The sequence below is a fragment of the Thamnophis sirtalis genome, unplaced genomic scaffold, assembly GCF_051295495.1.
Source record: "Thamnophis sirtalis isolate CommonGarterSnake01/CBP01778 unplaced genomic scaffold, rThaSir2_p1.2 scaffold_9, whole genome shotgun sequence".
NCBI lineage: Eukaryota > Metazoa > Chordata > Lepidosauria > Squamata > Natricidae > Thamnophis > Thamnophis sirtalis.
In genome coordinates, this window is record NW_028261389.1 from 71,679,213 (window position 1) to 71,697,574 (window position 18,362).

An 18,362-nucleotide genomic window follows, 5' to 3' on the forward strand; every position below is an offset into this window, starting at 1 on the left:
AAGGGAGGGGGAGAGAGAGGCAAAGAGGGGGAAGGGAAAGAGGTGGGAGGGGAAGAGAGAGAAAGAGGGAGAGAGAGAGAGAAAGGGAGGGGAGAGAGAGGCAAAGAGAGGGGAGAAGGAAAGAGAGAAAGAGAGGGAGGGGGAGGAAGGGAAAGAGAGAGGAAGGGAAAGAGAGAGAGGGAGGGAAAGAGAGAGAGAGGGAGGGAGGGTGCATGAGGAGACCATAACGGTCATAAGTGTAAAAAACGATCATAAGTCACTTTTTTCAGAGCCGTTTGTAACTTTGAACAGTCCTTAAATGAACTGTGGTAAGTTGAGAACGACAGTATTTTTCGGAGTATAAGACGCACCAGAGTATAAGACGCAAGGTTTTGAAGAGGAAAAATTTTTTAAAAAGTTTTTGCACTCTGCAAACCTCCCAAAACGGGCCCGTTTTTCACAAAAACGCCCCCCTTTCCCCCCCCAAAAGATCATGAATAGCCCTTAGGAGGCTTGTAGAGTGCTCCTGGGGGGTGGGGGGCCAAAAACGAGCAAAAACAGCCCATATTTCACAAAAATGGGCCCGTTTTTTGTCAAAAAAAAGGGCATGGATAGCCTTTAGGAAGCTTATAGAGTGCTGCTGGGGGTTGGAGGGGCAAAAAACGGAACATTTTTTGCTAATTGTTGCCCTCCGCAGCTCCCAGGAGGTCTCTGAAAGCCTTCTAAAAGCTATGCATGGCCATTTTGGTGAAGGCATGGGGTTTCGGGAGGCAAAAAATGCTGTATTCAGTGTATAAGACGCACCCAGATTTTCAGCCTCTTTTTTGAGGGAAAAAGGTGCATCTTATACTCCAAAAAATACGGTACCCGTATTCATTTTACAAATAAATCAAGGCAGCAAGCGTATCCAACACACCTTCCTCTTCCTATATTTCACACAACAGCAACCACCCTATGAGGTATGTCAGGCTGTGAGAGAGAGGTCACCTGAAGGTCACCCAGCTAGCTTTCATCCCTAAGATGGGACTTGAACTCACCATCTCCTGCATTCAGACTTGGTGCCTTAACCACTTGACCAAAGTTGCTATCCATTGTGTTTGGATTTAGGCCCAATCCTCAATAAAGTTTCAGATCCGCTCACTATGGCTGTTTGGACCAGTGGCGGGTTCCATATTTTGTTGCCACCGGTTCACCACATGCATGCCCGCTAACTTCCATGCATGCGCCCGACCTTCTGCACATGTCACTTTGCTCGCCCGCACCCCTTTGGCGCATGTGCTCGGCCTCAAAACTGTGTCTAAATAGGATGGCATAGAGCTGGGGCGGGTAGGCAGGCTCACCCGTGATTTCCGCTACCAGTTTGGGCAAACTGGTCCGAAGCAGCTGAATTTCACTTTCACTGCAAAGGAGCCAGGTGAGCAAAATGGAGAGACCCATAGAAGCACCTGTTGTAGTTTGCATGGTAGCAGTATCTGTTGGAGTAGCAGCCTGTTGATAGATTCCTTGGCGTTTTTTGCATCAGGCTGCAAAAAAAATAAGCAACCACTAGATGGAGATAAAGCCCCTACTCTTTGCTGCCATCTGGTGGCCACCCAAATTTGTGCAGCCCAGATACAGCAGCTGTATTTTCATAGCAAACCAGTAGAGAATAGCCAGCAATTAAGCCGAACGGCTGGGAAAAGTGATTTAGATACTGACATCTAGGATTTCTTATTTGGTCCTTTTATGATCTAGAGGCCTTCAAACCCAAGATTCCACCACCAGCGAGGTGTTGTGCCCTTGAAAGACTGCAGAAACAATCAAATCTAAAATGCCGTTTGAATACATTTTTTTTTAAACGTAAAAACCTGGGGTTGATGAGTTCCCCTCCCCTCTCGACTTGTATGGCTGTATGACTCTTGTGTATTTTAATTACGTGTATTGTGTTTGTATCCCCTTTTCCCCTTTCGAGTTGTTCGCCACCCTGAGTCCCTCCCGGAGAAGGGCGGCATACAAATAAACTAAATCTAATCTAATCTAATCTAATCTAAAAAATAACATAAAAAAATTCTCATCCATTATATACAGCATGTCATTTGGTTACAAGTGTTTTTGCATCCATATTCTCAATTACATATACAATCACAGATTTTCCGTCTAATGTAACTAGATACCTCACTTTCATTGTACAACGTATATTCAATTACGATTAATATTTCTTTCTTTTCAATAAACCTAATTTCCCTTACATTCTTGATTGTCTGTTTAGTAACAACATACCTTTATATAATCACTTATCCCCTTCTGAATATTTTGAATACAATGATCATATTGTTTGAAGACATTTTGACTCCCCCTCTCTCCCCAAAAATCAAACTGTTAACTCTTGTTTCCAGGCTCCATTTATCCGAAAGGATTAGGGCATTCTTGAGGCTCTAGCATTTGTGGCATGCACAGTAAAGCAGTCATACAATCACAAAACCCCGGACACTGGGGGGGGATTTTGCATTATCCCGCGTGACCTTTGCGTTCAGAATGACAAATTGTCTCTCTTATTTAGAGCCGATAAGTGCAAAAGCAGGTGGCAGAATTAACTGTTGGCAGAGTTCTCTAATATTCAAAATAGCTCTTCTCGTTCTGATAAAGGTGTGTCTTGTGTGATTTGAAATCGGGAAGTCCTCTAGTTCCGTATGAGAGATGCAAGGCAGGGGTGGCTTCCTGTCGGCATTACTCCCGGTTCGGCGCGCAAAAAAGTTTGTGTCAGGCTGCAAAAAAATAAGCAACCACTAGATGGAGATAGAGAAAGCCCCTACTGTTTGCTGCCATCTGGTGGCACACAAAAGGTGCACATGTGCATCTTAAAAGGTCTGCGCATGCGCACATTAGAAAAGGGGGGGAAATTACATTTTTCCAATGAAGATTGTTCCGCAGTTGTGCGGGAACAGAAAATCAAGATGGCGCCGCCGAGCATAGAACCGGTTCGGGCGCGTGACCAGCCGAGTTACTACCTACTCAGCCAAACCGGTCTGAACCAGTAGGAGCCCACCTCTGATGCAAGGGGACACTCGGGGGTGGTGGAATAGTGACCCCAAACTTCCTTTTGTTTAATTTCCTAAAGTTGGCTGGAACAGCGCTATACAAATCATTCGTCAACAAGAGATTCTTTAGGGGAATAGTCGGCGACGGGAAAAGTCTTTACAGGTAGTCCTCAACTTACAGCAGTTCATTTAGTGACTGTTCAAAAGTTACAACAGCACGGAAAAAAGTGACTTACGACCATTTTTCACCCTTAACCATCATTACAGCATCTCCAGGGTCACGTAATCAAAAGTCAGGCACTTGGCAGTTGACTCATAATTATGACGGTTGCCGTGTCCCGGGGTCAAGTTGATCCCGTTTTGCGACCCTTTTGACAAGCTAAATCAAAGGGGAAGCCGGATTCACTGAACAGCTGTGCAACTAACTGAACAACTACAGTGATTCACAACTGTGGCAAGGAAGGTCGTAAAATGAGGCCAAATCCATTTCACAACCATCTCACTTAGTGAAATAATTTTGGACTCCATTGCAGTCATACATGGAGGACTACCGGTACATAAATTGTGTGTGTGTGTGTGTGTGTGTAAGTAAGTAAGTAAGTAAGTAAGTAAGTAAGTAAGTAAGTAAGTAAACCCATATAGGTAGTTCTTGATTTACAACCATTTGTTTCGTGACCATTTGAAGTTACAACAGTATTTTAAAAAGTGACTTATGACCATTTTTCACACTTATGACCATTGCGCCATCAGAATTGCGATCAGAATTCAGGCATTTGACAACTAACATATAGTATTTATGACAGCTGTGCTGTCCCGGAGTTATGTCATCACCATCTGTAACCTTTCCAGCCAGTTTCCAACAAGCAAAGTCAATGGGGGAAGGCAGATTAGAATAGAATAACAGAGTTGGAAGGGACCTTGGAGGTCTTCTAGTCTGACCCCCTGCTCAGGCAGGAAACCCCATAGCATTTCAGATAAATGGTTGTCCAGCCTCTTTTTAAAAACCTCTGGTGTTGGAGCATCCACAACCTCTGGAGGCAAGTCGTTCCACTGATTCACCGAACTGAGTTGAATGGAATCGCATGATTCAGTTCATTTCACAACTGCCTCACTTAGCAACAGAAATTTTGGGCTCAGTTGTCATCATAAGATGAGGATTACAAGTAATCTCCATGGAGAGACACCTTCTGGGGTCTGCTTGTTTTCTTCGTCTTGTTAAATGGCTGGCCAACATAACACACTTTTTTTGTGCTCACAATTTTTCTTCTTAAGACTTGCAATCTTCAACTCCCAGAATTCCCCAGGTAAAGGTTCCCCTCGTACATATGTGCTAGTCGTTCCCGGCTCTAGGGGGCGGTGCTCATCTTCGTTTCGAAGCCGAAGAGCCAGCTCTGCCTGAAGACATCTCTGTGGGTCATATGGCCGGCATGACTCAATGCCAAAGGTGCACGGAACGGTGTTACCTTCCCACCAAAGGTGGCTCCTATTTTTCTACTTGCATTTTTACCTGCTTTCAAACTGCTAGATTGGCAGAAACTGGGACAAGTAACGGGAGCTCACTCCGTTACACGGCGCTAGGGATTCGAACCACTGAGCTGCTGACCTTCTGATCGACAAGCTCAGCGCCTTAGCCACTGAGCCATCCCAAGGTTGGAGATTGCTAAATAGAAGATTGCTTCACGTCCTACCACAGGAGAAGGAAATATTTTTTTGGCCTAATAGAACATCAGAAGAACAGAACTCAAATTATTTATCATCATTTATTCTGTTTGTAATGCAATCCTTTGTAAAAACCCTCTTGAGAGGTTTGTGGGGAGATGTTCTGTTTTCCGTTGATCCTAACCATAAGCAGGATAGGGTGGAACTGAACCGGAATTGGCAATGAGGAAAGGGAAGGAAATACAATTCTTGACTCCATCTGGTTTTTGTTCTGGGAATATTATTATTTTTAAACATATAACCCACACATGCAAACTGCCATTTCTTTTCACAAGGAAGGAAACATATAAAAAAAATTACTTGGGAAAGAAGATTTAGGAATAGAATAGAATTCTTTATTGGCCAAGTGTGATCGGACACACAAGGAATTTGTCTTTGGTGCCTAGGCTCTCAGTGTACAGAAAATAAAAGATACATTCGTCAAGAATCATACAGTGCAACACCTAATGATAGTCATGGGGTACAAATAAGCAATAAGATCATACTAGGAAACGAATAAATGTAAATCATAGGGATGCAAGCAACAAAATTACAGTCATGCAGTCATAAGTGGGAGGAGATGGGCGATAGGAACAATGAGAAGATTAATAGCAATAGTAATGCAGACTTAGTTAATAGTTTGACAGTGTTGTGGGAATTAGTTGTTAAGCAGAGTGATGGCATTCAGGGGAAAAACTCTCCCTGTGTCTAGTTGTTCTGGTGTGCAGTTGAAACAATTTATGTCCAGGATGTAAGGGCTCTGTAGATATTTTCACAGCCCTCTTTTTTACTCGTGCAGTGAACAGGTCCTCAATGGAAGGCAGGCTGGTAGCCATTGTTTTTTCCTGCAGTTCTAATCATCCTCTGAAGTCTGTGTCTGTCTTGTTGGGTTGCAGAACCAAACCAGACAGTTATAGAGGTGCAGAAAAATAAAAAATAAAGTTATTCTTCCAGAATTGCTGCATATTTTAGGACAGTGTTTCACAAATCTGGCAACTTTTACGATATGTAGCCTTCAGTTCCCAGAATTCCTCAGCCAGTCTACTAATCTGGCCTAGATAGCAATAGCACTTACACTTATATACCGCTTCACAGTGCTTTTACAGCCCTCTTTAAGCGGTGTACAGAGTCAGCCAATTGCCACCAACAATCTGGGTCCTCATTTTACCCACCTCGGAAGGATGGAAGGCTCAGTCAACCTTGAGCCTGGTGAGATTCGAACTGCCAAATTGCAGGCAGCCGGCGATAATTCAGTGGCCTTTTTGGAATATACTGTATATATTAGAAGAAAAATTCAGTCCAACAGTCAAGGGATGTAACTGTAATACCTACGGAATAATTGCTCTGCTTTTAATGTTTTTTATGGAAAAGCTGTGTTAGATAGAGGCAAGTGAAATATTGCTAAATTCATGTTAGGTTTATGGTGCATGGTTCTGCTAATCTATACAGGTTGTCCTCCACTTACAATAGTTCATTTAGTGACTGTTCAAAGTTACAACGTCATCGAAAAAAAGTGACTTACAAACATTTTTTCCACATTTAACGACTATCTTTTTGCGACCTTCTGACAAGGAAAGTCAATGGGGAAACCAGATTCACTTAACAACCGGGTTATTGATTTAACAACTGCAACGATTCACTTAACAATTGTGGTAAGAAAAATAGTACAATGGGGCAAAACTCACTTAATAGATTGTGTCACTTTACAGTTGTGATCGTAAGTTGAGGATTACCTGTGCTTCTGTCCTGAGGCCACGGTCTTAGAAGAGTTCATTGAATCCTGGAATATTATGGCAGTAGCCAAAGATCACTATGTCATTATCAATGAGGTCAGCAAGCAAAAAGTTGAGATTCAAAAGTTATATAAACTACATCAGGGGTGAAATCCAGCAGGTTCTGACAGGTTCTGGAGAACCGGTAGCAGAAATTTTGAGTAGTTCGGAGAACGCAAATGCCACCTCTGGCTGGCCCGAGAGTGGGGTGGGAATGGAGAGTTTGCAATATCCTTCCCCTGGAGTGGAGAGAGAATGGACATTTTGCAGTATCCTTCCCCTGGAGTGGGGAGGGAATGGAGAGTTTGCAATATCCTTCCCCTGGAGTGGAGAGAGAATGGACATTTTGCAGTATCCTTCCCCTGGAGTGGGGTGGGAATGGAGATTTTGCAGTATCCTTCCCCTGGAGTGGGGTGAATGGAGATTTTACAGTATCCTTCCCCTGGAGTAGGGTGGGAATGGAGAGTTTGCAGTATCCTTCCCCTGGAGTGGGGAGGGAATGGAGATTTTGCAGTATCCTTCCCCTGGAGTAGGATGGGAATGGAGATTTTGCAGTATCCTTCCTCTGGAATGGGGAGAGAATGGAGATTTTGCAGTATCCTTCCCCTGGAGTGGGGTGGGAATGGAGATTTTACAGTATCCTTCCCCTGGAATGGGGAGAGAATGGAGATTTTGCAGTATCCTTCCCCTGGAGTGGGGAGAGAATGGAGATTTTACAGTATCCTTCCCCTGGAGTGGGGTGGGAATGGAGATTTTACAGTATCCTTCCCCTGGAATGGGGAGAGAATGGAGATTTTGCAGTATCCTTCCCCTGGAGTGGGGAGAGAATGGAGATTTTACAGTATCCTTCCCCTGGAGTGGGGTGGGAATTTGCAGTATCCTTCCCCTGCAGTGGGGTTGGAATAGAGATTTCGCAGTATCCTTCCCCTGGAGTGGAATGGGAATGGAGTTTTTGCAGTATCCTTCCTCTGTCACGCCCACCAAGCCACGCCCAGAGAACCAGTAGTTTAAAAAATTGAATTTCGCCACTGCCCTACATGGTTTTATGTATGTAAACTTATTTTTTACCAACCTTGGAAGGATGAGTCAACCTTGAGCCAGTCAGGATCGAACTGCTGGTAGTCGGCAGATTTAGCCTGCAATACTGCATTCTAACCACTGTGCCACCATGGCTTCTTTTTCTCTTGGCACATCTCGGCTATTAACACCTCCTGGAACCCGGTCTTTTTTAATGGATCAATTTTATTCTGAAATGCCGCTTTATAACTAGTGTCAATTGCTTTGGGATTCTTTGCAAGGAGCAATAGTATCTCAATACTTTGCGCAGAGAAATCAGAGTCGCGTGTGACAATTTCTGGCAACTTTCCTGGAGGTGAGCCAGTAGTGGCCAATTAACCAATTCATTTCCGGCAGGAACCTTTGGAAGACATTTCTGTTGTTCTCTTTCCAGACTGCAGACTCCTTTGGGATTACGTCTATCAGTTGCTCTCCGACAGCCGGTACGAAAATTTCATCCGATGGGAGGACAGAGATTCCAAAATATTTCGGATAGTGGACCCAAATGGGCTGGCCCGGCTATGGGGAAACCATAAGGTAGGAAGAACCCAGCACGATGGGTGGTTATCTTGCATAGATTGTGAATTAATTGATTGGGGAGGAGTGGAGAAAGAATAAAAACGACTCTGCTAAAAGAAACAGAAAGGAGTTAGATGTAGGCCAGAAGAGAAATTATGTAATCTTCTATAAATCCTCATGATATTTGTTTGTTTGTAAAAAAAAATGGTATTGGTTGCCCACTTTACCACAGGTAAGACATAAATAAAACACTATGAAGATCCAAATTCTGTGGCCTGGTTAAAAGATGGGGAGGGCAGGAGTGGGTTGGGTAAGAGGTGGGATATGTTGTTCATCTACCCATCACTCCTAATGTGATGAAGGGGGTGGCAGATGTTCCAAAGAGCTGGCACAACAGTAAAGAAGGCCGCTCTCCTGGGCCCTGCCAACCAGAACACCCTGGCCAACACGGCCCACAGTAGGCCTTCTCTGCTGGGATGGGTAGGGCGGGTGGGTGGATGGATGGATGGATGGATGGATAGACAGATAGATACATATGATCAGATATGATATCACATGATAGATATGATGAGATAGATAGATAGATAGATAGATAGATAGATAGATAGATAGATAGATAGATAGATAGATAGATAGATAGGGATTGATAGGTAGGTAGGTAGGTAGATGGATGGATGGATGGATAGATAGATAGATAGATAGATAGATAGATAGATAGATAGATAGATAGATAGATAGATAGATAGATATGGATGGATAGATATGGATGAATAGATATGGATGGATAGATGATGGATGGATGGATAGATAGATAGATAGATAGATAGATAGATAGATAGATAGATAGATAGATAGATAGATATGGATGGATAGATATGGATGAATAGACATGGATGGATAGATGATGGATGGATAGATAGATAGATAGATAGATAGATAGATAGATAGATAGATAGATAGATAGATAGATAGATAGATAGATAGATAGATAGATAGATATAGATATGGATGGATAGATAGACAGACAGATAGATAGATATGAATAGAGAGAGAGAGATGGATAGATAGATAGATAGATAGATAGATAGATAGATAGATAGAGATAGATAGATAGATAGATAGAGATAGATAGAGATAGATAGATAGATAGATAGATAGATAGATAGATAGATAGATAGATATGAATAGAGAGAGGGATGGATGGATAGATAGATAGATAGATATGGATTGATAGATGATAGATAGATAGATAGATAGATAGATAGATAGATAGATAGATAGATAGATAGATAGAATCAGATATGTTCAGATAGATAGAGAGGGGGGCAGGGATCAGATAGATAGATAATAAAATAAAATAAGGATAAAAATACTGCTTTAGAGTAGAAGAGGTATCTCTCCCCTATTTCATTTCTTCTGCATTACTAACTGAACATGTAGGAATTTCTTAGACCAGAAAAAAATATATCCAGGGTGGCTCTCTAGGGCTTTGCAAAACCCACCGTCCCAGAGTTCCCCATGAATCCCTTTCCCACCAGGAGCCTGTGGGAGCCATGTTTCATTCGGGAATATTTACTTCCAGAAAACGTCCTCCATTTGGGGGCACAGTTCTCCCATCACTAGTGCATTCTGGGAATCTTGTGGGAGGGGACGATCTGACATGTCCTTATTTGGGGTGTGCTTGTTGCAAATATCCGAAGAAGACGGGGTGCGGGGTCATTGGATACTTTGGACCATTGTTGGTGTGAGGACTTTGCTTCTCAAATTTCTGGCAGGAAGAAGTCTACACTAGCCAGGGTCCCGTGTAGCGCAAGGAGCAAAGCTGATGAGTGGGTGGTTAGGAATTCTAGTCCATGCTTTCATTCCTTTCCAGTGAAGTCTGCTTATGTCGGCTCTTCCATGTAGGCTCTGCCCAGCCTTATGGTGATGGAGAGGGCTGAAAAAAAGACACAGGCAGATGGCATCTGCTGCTAATTTTGATAGTAGGCAATTGACTTTAATAGCACAATTCCTCTTTCATTGTGTCAATCCACAGGAAAAGGATCCCAGGCTGCCCTGTATCCTGAGGGGGGGGGGGGGGAGATCACAGCTGTCTGGAAGTTGGTGAAAACCAATGGAAGGATCATATATGATCAAAAAACCCTATCTTCCTTCCTTCCCTCTCCTTCCTTCCTTTGTCCTTCCTTCCTTCTTTCCCTCCCATTTATTTCTCTTCCTTCCCTCCCCTTCCTTCCTTCTTTTTTTTCTCCTTCCCTCCTTCCTATCCCTCCCTCCATCCCTTCCTTCTTACCCTTCCCTTCCCTTTCTCTTTCTTCCTTTCTTTTCCTTTCCCTCACATTCCTTCCTTCCTCTTTCTTTTGTTCTTCCTTTCTTTCCTTGTTTCCCTCCCTTTTTTTCTTTCTTTCCCTCTCTCCCCCTTCCTTCCTTTCTTTTTTATTTATTTCTCCTTCCTTCCTTCTTTCCCTCCCTCCATCCCTTCTTTCTTTCCCTCCCATTTATTTCTCTTCCTTCCCTCCCCTTCCTTCCTTCTTTTTTTTCTCCTTCCTTCCTTCTGATCAAAACTCCCTATCTTCCTTCCCTCTCCTTCCTTCCTTTGTCCTTCCTTCCTTCTTTCCCTCCCATTTATTTCTCTTCCTTCCCTCCCCTTCCTTCCTTCTTTTTTTTCTCCTTCCCTCCTTCCTATCCCTCCCTCCATCCCTTCCTTCTTACCCTTCCCTTCCCTTTCTTCCTCTTTCCTTCCTTTCCCTCCCTCCTTCCTTTCTTTCTCTCCCCTTTCTTTTTCTTCCTTCCTTTCTCTCCTTCCTTCCTTCTTGTTTCTCTCTCTCCCCCTTCCTTCTTCTTTCCCTCTCTCCCCCTTCCTTCCTTTCTTTTTTATTTATTTCTCCTTCCTTCCTTCTTTCCCTCCCTCCATCCCTTCTTTCTTTCCCTCCCATTTATTTCTCTTCCTTCCCTCCCCTTCCTTCCTTCTTTTTTTTTCTCCTTCCTTCCTTCCTTCCTATCTCTCCCTCCATCCCTTCCTTCTTTCCCTCCCCTTTCTCTTCCTTCCTTCCTTTCTTTTCCTTTCCCTCAAATTCCTTCCTTCCTCTTTCTTTCTCTCTCTCCTTCCTTCTTTCCTCTTTCTTTCGGTCTTCCTTTCTTTCTTTCCTTGTTTCCCTCCCCTTTCTTTCTTTCTTTCTTTCTTTCTTCCTTTCTTCCTCTTTCCTTCCTTCCTTTCCCTCCCTCCCTCCCTTCCTTTCTCTCCTCTTTCTTTTTCTTCCTTTCTTTCACTCTCCTTCCTTCCTTCTTCTTTCTCTTTCTACCTCCTTCCTTCCTTCCTTTTTTATTTCTTTCTCCTTCCTTCCTTCCTTCCTTTTTTGCTGTGAAATGTCATTGCTATTTATTGATTTTTTTTAAAAAAAATCTATGAATGTTATGCTGTTTGCAGGTGAGAATTGGGACACTTTATTATTGAATTGGGACACTTTATTCCAGCTCTTTTGCTGGAAGGATTCGCACCATACAAACTTAGTAGTAGCAATAGTGGTAGTAGAACGAAGGATGCCCAGAAGTGAGGCAATTTTAGAGGCAGATTTTGCTCTCCCAACTCCATCGTATGTGCAATGCATGTTTAAAAGGGTGGGGTTTCCATCATGCAGGTAGGTACCACCTCCATCTTGACTCTTTTGTTGGCCTTCCTCCTCTCACTGGTAGATGGCCTTTCTAGACAGTCCTCCAGCCCTATACGGCTGAGCCCTTCTGCAGAAGAGCAACTTGTTTGTTTGTTTGTTCATTTGTTTACAAGATTCAGAGGTTTCCTGACTCCAAAGTGTCTCTGGGCAGCTTACACTAAAAATAGGAAACAATTAAAAAACAACAACACTAGAAATAAAATCCCGTACAACCGGACAAGCACACTCCCTCAGATAGAAAACACAACCAAGGCTTTAAGCCAGTGGTGGGTTTCAAAAATTGTTCGAACCTATTCTGTGGGTGTGGCCTCCTTTGTGGGAGTGGCTTGTCACCCATGTGACCACATGGGAGTGGCTTGCCGCCCATGTGACCGGATATGAAGATGCCAATGACACTTGTCAGAACCACCTTAAATTACCTCACACACAGGGCTGGCATGCATAAGAAGAGGATGTAAACTTGTTTTTTAAAAGGCATCTTTGGTTTGCGTTAAAACAACTTCAACACACGCAATGTTCTGATTGCACCACAAACGCAGTAGTCATCCTTACCTTTCACAGAGGCACTGAGTTTTATAAATATGAGCATGATAGTGTAGAATAATAATAGCCAAGGACCAGTGGTGGGTTTCAAAAAATTTTGGAACCTCTTCTGTAGGTGTGGCCTGCTTTCCGGGTCCACTGGTGGAACCTCTTCTAACCGGTTCGGTAGATTTGACGAACCGGTTCTACCGAATAGGTGCAAACTGGTAGGAACCCACCTCTGGTTTAAGCCAACCTCTTCTGTCTTGATCGTTTTGGTATCTTGTCCTAATTCTTGCTTTTCTTTGTCTTTAATTGGAGCAGAACCGAACAAACATGACCTACGAGAAAATGTCCCGTGCCCTGCGCCACTACTACAAATTAAATATTATCAGAAAGGAGCCAGGACAAAGACTTTTGTTCAGGTAATTGTGATTTTTCTTTTTGTGCTTTTGTGCATTCCAAATTTTGTGAAAGCGTCTTGGTTCTTTTGATCACAGAATTTTTGTATTTACTTAGTTGTGTTATTGAAGACATATGTATGTATGTATGTATATGTACCGTATTTTGTGGCGTCTAAGACGCACCAAGATTTTGAAGAGGCAATTTTTTTAAAAAAAGCTTTTGCACTGCAGACCTCCCAAAACAGCCCATTTTTCGCAAAAACAGGCTCATTTTTTGTCAAAAAAAAGGGCATGAATAGCCTTTAGGAGGCTTGTAGAGTGCTCCTGGAGATTGGGGGGGGGGGAATTGAGCAAATATTGGCCTGTTTTTTGCTCATTTCTGCCCTCCCCAGCCCCCCGGAGCATTCCGGAAGCCTCCTACAAGCTATGCACTGCTATTTTTGCAAAGGGGGCAGGGTTTCAGGAGGCAAAAAATGCTGTGTTCAATGTATAAGAGGCACCCAGATTTTCAGCCTCTTTTTTGAGGGAAAAAGGTACGGCTTATACTTATACTCCGAAAAATACGTTATATGTCACCCCTCAACGAAAAACGAAAACATCAACAAATAAAAACATAGACAAAGAAAGAAATGTCCAAGTTCATTTGATTGTACAAATCATCAAAAAAGGGAATTAAGTTTTTAGTATATTAAAAAAAATATTTTTTCCAGAGGGAAATTTAACATTTTCTGATTGACAGAATATATAAAAGTCTGTAGAGATTCTCAGTCATCCAGGTCATGGTTGTCCCAAAGGTGCTTTTTTCAGGAGGCAGCTGGACTTTCTTGTTTTTTCTTTTGAAGACGTTTCGCTTCTCATCCAAGAAGCTTCTTCAGCTCTGGCTGGATGTCCCAAAGGTGCATACGCTATCCTGTCAGAGCTGAAGAAGCTTCTTGGATGAGAAGCAAAGCATTGTCAAAAGAAAAAATAAAGTCCAGTTGCCTCCTGAAAAAAGCACCTTTTTTCTGACACAATATATAATTTCCTAAAAAATTGCTTGATCATTGAGTCCTAAAATCCAATCCTTTATATGTGAAGAATTTTTCCACCTCTTCAGAATTATTCTTTTTGGCATTCCTAGAGCACAAAAAAAAACTTTCTTTGCTTAGAACAAGTTAAGTTTGAAATGATATGAATATAATTTAATACAATACGCATGTCCTTAAAAATCTAAGTTTTTCCCATAATTCTAATACTACTCCAAAAGTACTTGACCATATCATAGGAGTAAAAGAGCTCTCAGACTTATTGCAATGCCAACACAAACAATTATTAGTCCATCCCTTACAAAACATTCTACATGGCTCTAATAAACACTCGCTGAAAGTTGTTACTGTTGTGAAAAAGAAAACTGTAAGGTAAGCTCCCCGTTGGGAGAGCAAGTACGTTCAGAGAAGCGTTGGGAGAGTTGTGTTGGAGAACACACAAACCAGCATACAGAGACACTGCAGTTTCGTGGAAATAGCGGTATCAGAGTCCATCAACAGTCCAAATCATACACGGATAAGACAGTCAGTCATCAATGTCTTTCAGTTAAGGGATAATCCAAATAACATAGTCCATAATCATACAATCAGTCCGGTACACAAAGTTTGCTAGCAGTTGCAAAACTTACAATAGCTCACGGCACTTTCTAACAGCCAGCTTCCAAAACACTCAGATCAGATCAGCCCAGCATCTAACGAACAGAGAGCTAACAGTCATTCTGGCTCCCTCTTATGGCCGATTGAGGAAAACAGCAACCAATCACATTTTACAGCATGATTTAAAGAAACAGGTATAGCATTGTTACATGATTTATATATTGCCAACCCAACCGTTAGATTACATTCCTAACAAAAACCACTTATATGAATGGCCGACATTCACAGATATTGAGTTAATTATTTCTCTTTGTTCCTGCAGGTTCATGAAGACGCCAGATGAAATTATGAGCGGCCGCACTGACCGCTTAGAACATCTGGAATCTCAGGAAATGGATGAGCAGATCTACCAGGAAGACGAGTGCTGAGGATTTGATCCACTTCCTTCACCGTGATCTATGGAGAACCCTTCTCTGGAGATCTATTGGGCTGGGAAAACAGGGCTCCAGGACTTGGCATTTATCTTGGACTGGCAGAACCTCCAAGCACCTTAGCGAAGAAACAGATTGGCAAAGGTGGCGTGGCAACAACATTTGGTTGAGAGAGGAGTGCATAGCCCTTCTCGCCTGGCTTTTAGGAACTGTCTCGCCTTGGGCTTGATTTTTTTTGTTTCGTTTTGTTTTCGATTGGTCAGTTTGGGATATATTATATTTTTTTTTTCCTAATTAACCCGTCCAAGTAATATTTGGGCTTTTTAAAATAATTACTTTTGTAGAGCAGAATGTCAGGGAGCTGCGTATTCTGAATGCTTTCCTATGGAAATTAGCACAACGGTGGGTCAGCGCAGATTCTCACGAGAGCCTCTGTAGAAAAAATAATTTTTTAAAAAAAAAAAAAAATCAAGGGTCGGAGGACAAGAGGCATCAGAGAGAAACGACAGAGGCCAAAACTGCTTGCAGTCGGCATCCACTGGCACAAAGATAGATCAAAGGATGTGGACTGCAATCCATGGTTCAGAGCATGAGAAATACCAAAAAAAAACCACCTTCTTGGTTGTCGAGGGGAAATGTCAGTGGTGAAATTCATTTTTTTTTCAGTGGGCGTGGCAGGAGAAGGATACTGCAAAGTCTCCATTTCCCTCCACACTCCAGGGGAAGGATATTGTAAAATCTCCATTCCCACCACACTCTGGGGCCAGCCAGAGGTGGTATTTGCCAGTTCTCTGAACTACTCAAACTTTCCGCTACCGGTTCTCCGGAACCTGTCAGAACCTGCTGAATTTCACCCCTGTTGCTGTCGTTTGGGAGTTGCCGTCGTTCGGGGAGCGTTGTTGGCCAACGTCGGCTCCTCAAAGCACCTGAACCGAATCGAGGCACCTGAGCACTGTCGGAATGAGTCGGAGGTGCTATTCCAGAAAGCAGTAAAAGGCAAGAGAGTTCTGAAGGATGGTCCAGCTTCGAGAAAGGGCTAAGCGGAAACTACACTGATGGAGGTGGAATTTGTTGCTGGCTAGTTGCTAAAGGTATTTCAACTGCGAGGCTGAAGAATGTGTGGGCAGTGAGAGACTTTTTCGGTGTCTCTCTCCCTCCCTCTTTGGGCTGGGGCAAGCCAGCTGCCTCTGGTCCGTGAGGAAAGTAGTTGGTCCTCCAAAGAGAAGGAAGGGTTTAGGATTTCCAAAATGGTGGCTATAATTTTCCCAGGAAGTGGCCTTCAACAGCTCCGAGAGGTGAAAATGAATCTCTGGGACTGACCTTCGTCTCCGTTCCCTTTGCTTCTGTTCTATCTACGCGCATCAGCGCCCACACACCGAAGTTTTCTAGTCCTCCTCCTCCTCATTTCTTAGGTGGATGTGAATACTGAAGACTACTATTTTTAATTACGTTTCAGTGTTCTGGATTCTTGCAACGACAGATGAAGCTTCGTAGCCTTAAGGAGAGATTTGTATGTGCCTTTGGTTGGTAGGAAGATTTTGTCCTGTAAAAACTCCGTCTAAGTTGAAGTTATCCCTCTTTCTATACACCACAAATGAAGTTATATTCCCTCAAATTCAGGGGGTTCATTTGTCATAACAAAATGCTGGCTGTCTAAGAGTGTTAATTTTTTTTTTAATAGCAAGCTCCTGTAAATCATACATGAAAGAAGTCAAAATTCTTTTTCCACAGTAATTTAAAACAGCGTCAGAAAAAAAGGAACGAACTGTATCGCTAGGTTCTTTGGGGCAAATGAAGTATATTTGCATATGTTTTTTTTCTCTTTACTTTGTGTAATACTGCCTGCTTCTCTGACGTGAGGAGCACAAGGACACGTCTTGGATTTCATTTTCACTTCCCATCCCCGGAAACCTGCTTCTTGTTTTGGAAATTTCACCGCGGCTTTTTGAAACCTGTTTTCTGAATTGCATAAGGGCTAGAAGCTTACTTTTTAAAAAAGGAGTGCTGCATTGGAGGTTCTCGAGATGGTGAGGACGCACCATCCAAGATATAGGCTAGCCGACTTCTTAACCACGTTTTGCAGGAGTACTCCTTAAAAAGACTTCCAAGAAGGGGTGTTTTCAAAAGTGGTCAGATTGTGTGGACAAATTGCGTGGCCAAAGCTTGCAGGGAAGAAGAGGGGGGGCTTCAACTCGCCTTTACTGTGGTCATCTTGGCCCATGGAGGCCAAGCAAAATCCTTTGCTTTTCATGTCTTTCCGAAGCGAAATGAAATTCGCCCTTGGTAGAAATGTATACCTTCCATTAAAAAGGTAGCAAATGAAAATCATAACACAAACGCACACACAGAACAGGGGGAGAAAGGGTGTTGACCCTTTTCGACAGCTGCTGATTCACTTTTTCCGCCAAAGCTTCAAAGCGACTTAGCTCCATCCGTCTTACCAACGATGTTAAGCCACCATCCGTTAGCCAAAAGAATAGGAAGCAGTCAAGTCGAAACGCAGTCCCGACGAAGCCATTGCTGCCAAAAAAAAAAAGAGAAAAGCTACAAGTTTTGAGATGGCCAGAAATCCGAGAACAGGATCGTGTCTGGTATTTTGGGGGGGTTCAATGATGACGATGGGGGAATGCGCGTTTATGGTGTTGTTTGTTCTTCATCCACATCATCATCCAAACTACAGGCGTCTGGCCAAAAGCAATTTATGAAAATGTGGCATCTGGGAAGGGGCGTAGGAAAAAAAGAAAAAAAAGAGTATGGCTTACAATAGATATTAAAGAGAGAGAAATTGAAACTGGAACAGTGTGTTTTCCATGTTCGGTAACTGAATCACAATGTTTGTTTCTTTGAAGCCAAAGTACACATTGCAAATGGATGCATGGCTGCCCTTCAGAAGGGCAACCGGTGGGTCTGTTTGGTAAGAAGAAAAATTCCTCCTGTTGTAACGTTTGGCATTTCCTTGCTCTTAGCCAGTGGTTAAAGGAACAGAAAGTCTGCTAAAATCAATGTAAAAAAAAAAAAAACACTTTGGAAAAGAGTCCCTTGTAAGAATTCACTCAAAAATTCCCCCTGTAGACCGAGAATTGCTGGCAGCTGAAGAGTTCGAAGGAGAAGTAAGAATGAAACCTTTGCTGTTTTCTGTTGAATTGGCTGCAGCCATATGCAAAGTCGAAAGGAAATCGTGCTGTCGCGTTGTTGTTGTTTTTTTTAAAGGAAAAAAGAAATCTCTTTTTTTATTATTTTCTTAAGTAAATTATAATCTGTTTGAAGATGGCGCTTCCTATTGTCTTCGAGGTGTGGGGTTAAGGGAGTGAACTGAATGAATGTAACAAAGTCAAAACAAGAATGCCTTTACTCAGGGCCAGTGAGTTGCAAATAATTTTTAAAAGCTTGTAATTACATCATCTCAATAAATTTTTTTAATATAAAAAAAAAAAGCCGAGACGGCGTTTGTCTTTCAATATGCCTCCGGTGGAAAGGCAGCGTTTATTTGGGGTTTTTTTTCATTCTCCTCTTCTGTCTTTTTCTAACCGACCTCTTTAACCCAAAGCGTCGTTCGACTCCACCAACAAGGAAGATTTTATGCAAGGCGAGACTCCCTGGAGACAAAGATTGATGTGCAAATACAGAATAAAATACGACGGTTGAAAAAAGGGCATTATACTGGGGCTGTGTGA

The 18,362-nt window shown here is 42.6% G+C and overlaps 1 protein-coding gene across 2 annotated transcripts in view; it reads left to right on the plus strand.

The window, feature by feature from the left end:
• Nucleotides 1–18,120, plus strand: part of ETV6 (ETS variant transcription factor 6) — a 173,272-nt gene extending 155,152 nt beyond the window's left edge. For both annotated transcript variants that reach the window (XM_087722241.1, XM_087722240.1), the window contains 3 exons: nt 7,917–8,059; nt 12,556–12,656; nt 14,580–18,120. In XM_087722241.1, coding sequence (XP_087578367.1) covers nt 7,917–8,059; nt 12,556–12,656; nt 14,580–14,685 — 350 coding nt within the window. In that variant the 3' untranslated portion in view covers nt 14,686–18,120. The remainder of the gene's footprint in view (nt 1–7,916; nt 8,060–12,555; nt 12,657–14,579) is intronic.
• Nucleotides 18,121–18,362: the final 242 nt, after the last annotated feature.